General features: G+C 40.9%; 1 protein-coding gene across 7 annotated transcripts in view; it reads left to right on the top strand.

Annotated features, from left to right (window-relative positions):
• LOC128877159 (arfGAP with SH3 domain, ANK repeat and PH domain-containing protein) overlaps positions 1-1,871 on the top strand; it is a 39,859-nt gene that overhangs the window by 9,355 nt on the left and 28,633 nt on the right. For 5 of the 7 annotated variants that reach the window (XM_054124217.1, XM_054124220.1, XM_054124219.1 and 2 more), the window contains exon 1: positions 50-1,241. The exons of 1 other annotated variant lie outside the window; for it this stretch is intronic. In XM_054124217.1, coding sequence (XP_053980192.1) covers positions 1,113-1,241 — 129 coding nt within the window. In that variant the 5' untranslated portion in view covers positions 50-1,112. Of the gene's footprint in view, positions 1-49; positions 1,242-1,871 lie in introns of those variants that run through there. One more of the 7 variants, XM_054124215.1, reaches the window with a different exon arrangement.

Raw genomic sequence — 1,871 nt, 5'->3', positions numbered from 1 at the left:
TCGAGCATGAAAAATAGGTATATTATCCAATATTAAATAATATGTGTCAAATAATATTATTCAATAATGTACCTATTTTATTTTCTTCTTAGAAACATTTCAATCAGGCATTTCGACTAAAAGCAAAATCGTGCCCAAAGGGATCTCGCTCTACCAAGGGACCACGAACGGTATTTCGACTGGAAAATTAATTAGTAAGAGATTGAACGGGTGGTGCGGCTGTGTGTGGGTCCCCGGGATTAATTGGAACGTAGCGTTCAAAGCGTTCCCAAGTGGAGAATGCTAACACTCCCGCGGGCACGGTATTCGCCTAACCCAGTATCGTCTTCGTTTACTCTTGACCCTGAGTGGCTGTAAGTCACCCACTTTCCCGCTTTAGCACCGGGACTTACGACACTCGCGCGACGAAAATTTACGTTCCGCGGCTATTTTCGAAATGGCGCGACCGCAGTCTATTCTCGTTAGCGTCGAGCGACGGAAGATGAACGCGACCGTTCATTCTCTTCTTCTTCTCGCGATCGTCGTCGCTCACGAGGAATCGGTCGCGCTCGTTCGTTTCGCGATTTCGTGACCCACGGGAAACGAAACGTTCGGTCAGTGTATCCGGAACACGGTTCGGTACACCCACGTTCAGAATGTTCCGCGTGACGTTTCTCGATTCAGAAATAATTAGGTATCGCAATTAATTCGGTGGTAAATCAGCCCCTCCATAGTAATCCCATTCGCGAAGAAAAAATTGTACGACTTTTGGGGGCGGGGCATAAAAAAGAAAAAAGAAAAAAGGAAAACAAAAGAGGAGAACGAAATTACCGCGAACGAGATTCGAACTCGAACCGATGTTCCAACGACTAGGCTAATCATAATTCATAGGCATGCCATTAAACTTGATACTTTTCAGCGCACGACGAAACTGCGTAAACTTTGATTATTAATATTATAAAAACTGAGGCTGAATGGCGCTAAAGCTTCGAGTGGTTACAATGTTTGTTGTCGATAGAATAAATTTTTAAAACGTCATGTAAACTTCTTAGATAGGGAAAACACGCTCCTCTCGAGGAGGATTCGCCGTAACGGGAATCCAATTTTCTAGATCAGTTCGAGCAACTGATTTCATGGAAATGGAAATAGATAGAACTTTCCGCAAGATTTCCAGCCAAGTAATCCGCGGCGGTTCATTGATTGAAAGACTCGGAGGAAGCACGTTGCGTGCGTTTGCCCGCAAAGACGATAGGGGAATACCGGTAAGCCGATCCCATTGGCGTCGATTCGAACAGCATGCTATTGGATTTTTGCATAACCGGTCATTTACCTGTTGCCGATACATTAACACGCCCCAGATAATTTTTTTATAATCGTTCAACCGGCGCGGGAACACCCTCCGCGTTGGAAGATTCTTTCCTGGATCATTCTCCTGTCTTCTATATTAATACATGGTACAGCGTGTGTAGAAAGTATTCGTACACCGATCAATTTCCATAAAAACTGTGTAAAATTGTAACTTATTAACTTATTTTTTTATAAACAACGACATTCTACATGTTCTAGGAAATCTCTGGAACAGATAGATTACAAAAAGCAATAGCTATTTATGTAAGTTGCGAAATTAACAAGAAAAAAAAACAATTAATCGATAGAAATATTGAAGCAATAAGTATTCGCACAAATGGTTAAAAGTACTTTACTGGAAATTTCATGTTTTCTAATTCGCACGGAGCAATAAACTAATGTGTTTACGTTACAAACTCTAATGCAAATGGTTCGTCATAAGAATCGTACAAATACTTATTGCTTCTATACTTTTACCCACTTTTCACGTGTTTTCTATTAATTTCACAAGTTACATTAACTAGTAAATGTTGTTTGGACTATAT

This window comes from Hylaeus volcanicus, chromosome 5, assembly GCF_026283585.1.
Source record: "Hylaeus volcanicus isolate JK05 chromosome 5, UHH_iyHylVolc1.0_haploid, whole genome shotgun sequence".
NCBI lineage: Eukaryota > Metazoa > Arthropoda > Insecta > Hymenoptera > Colletidae > Hylaeus > Hylaeus volcanicus.
This window is presented reverse-complemented; position numbering and strand designations above follow the sequence as displayed.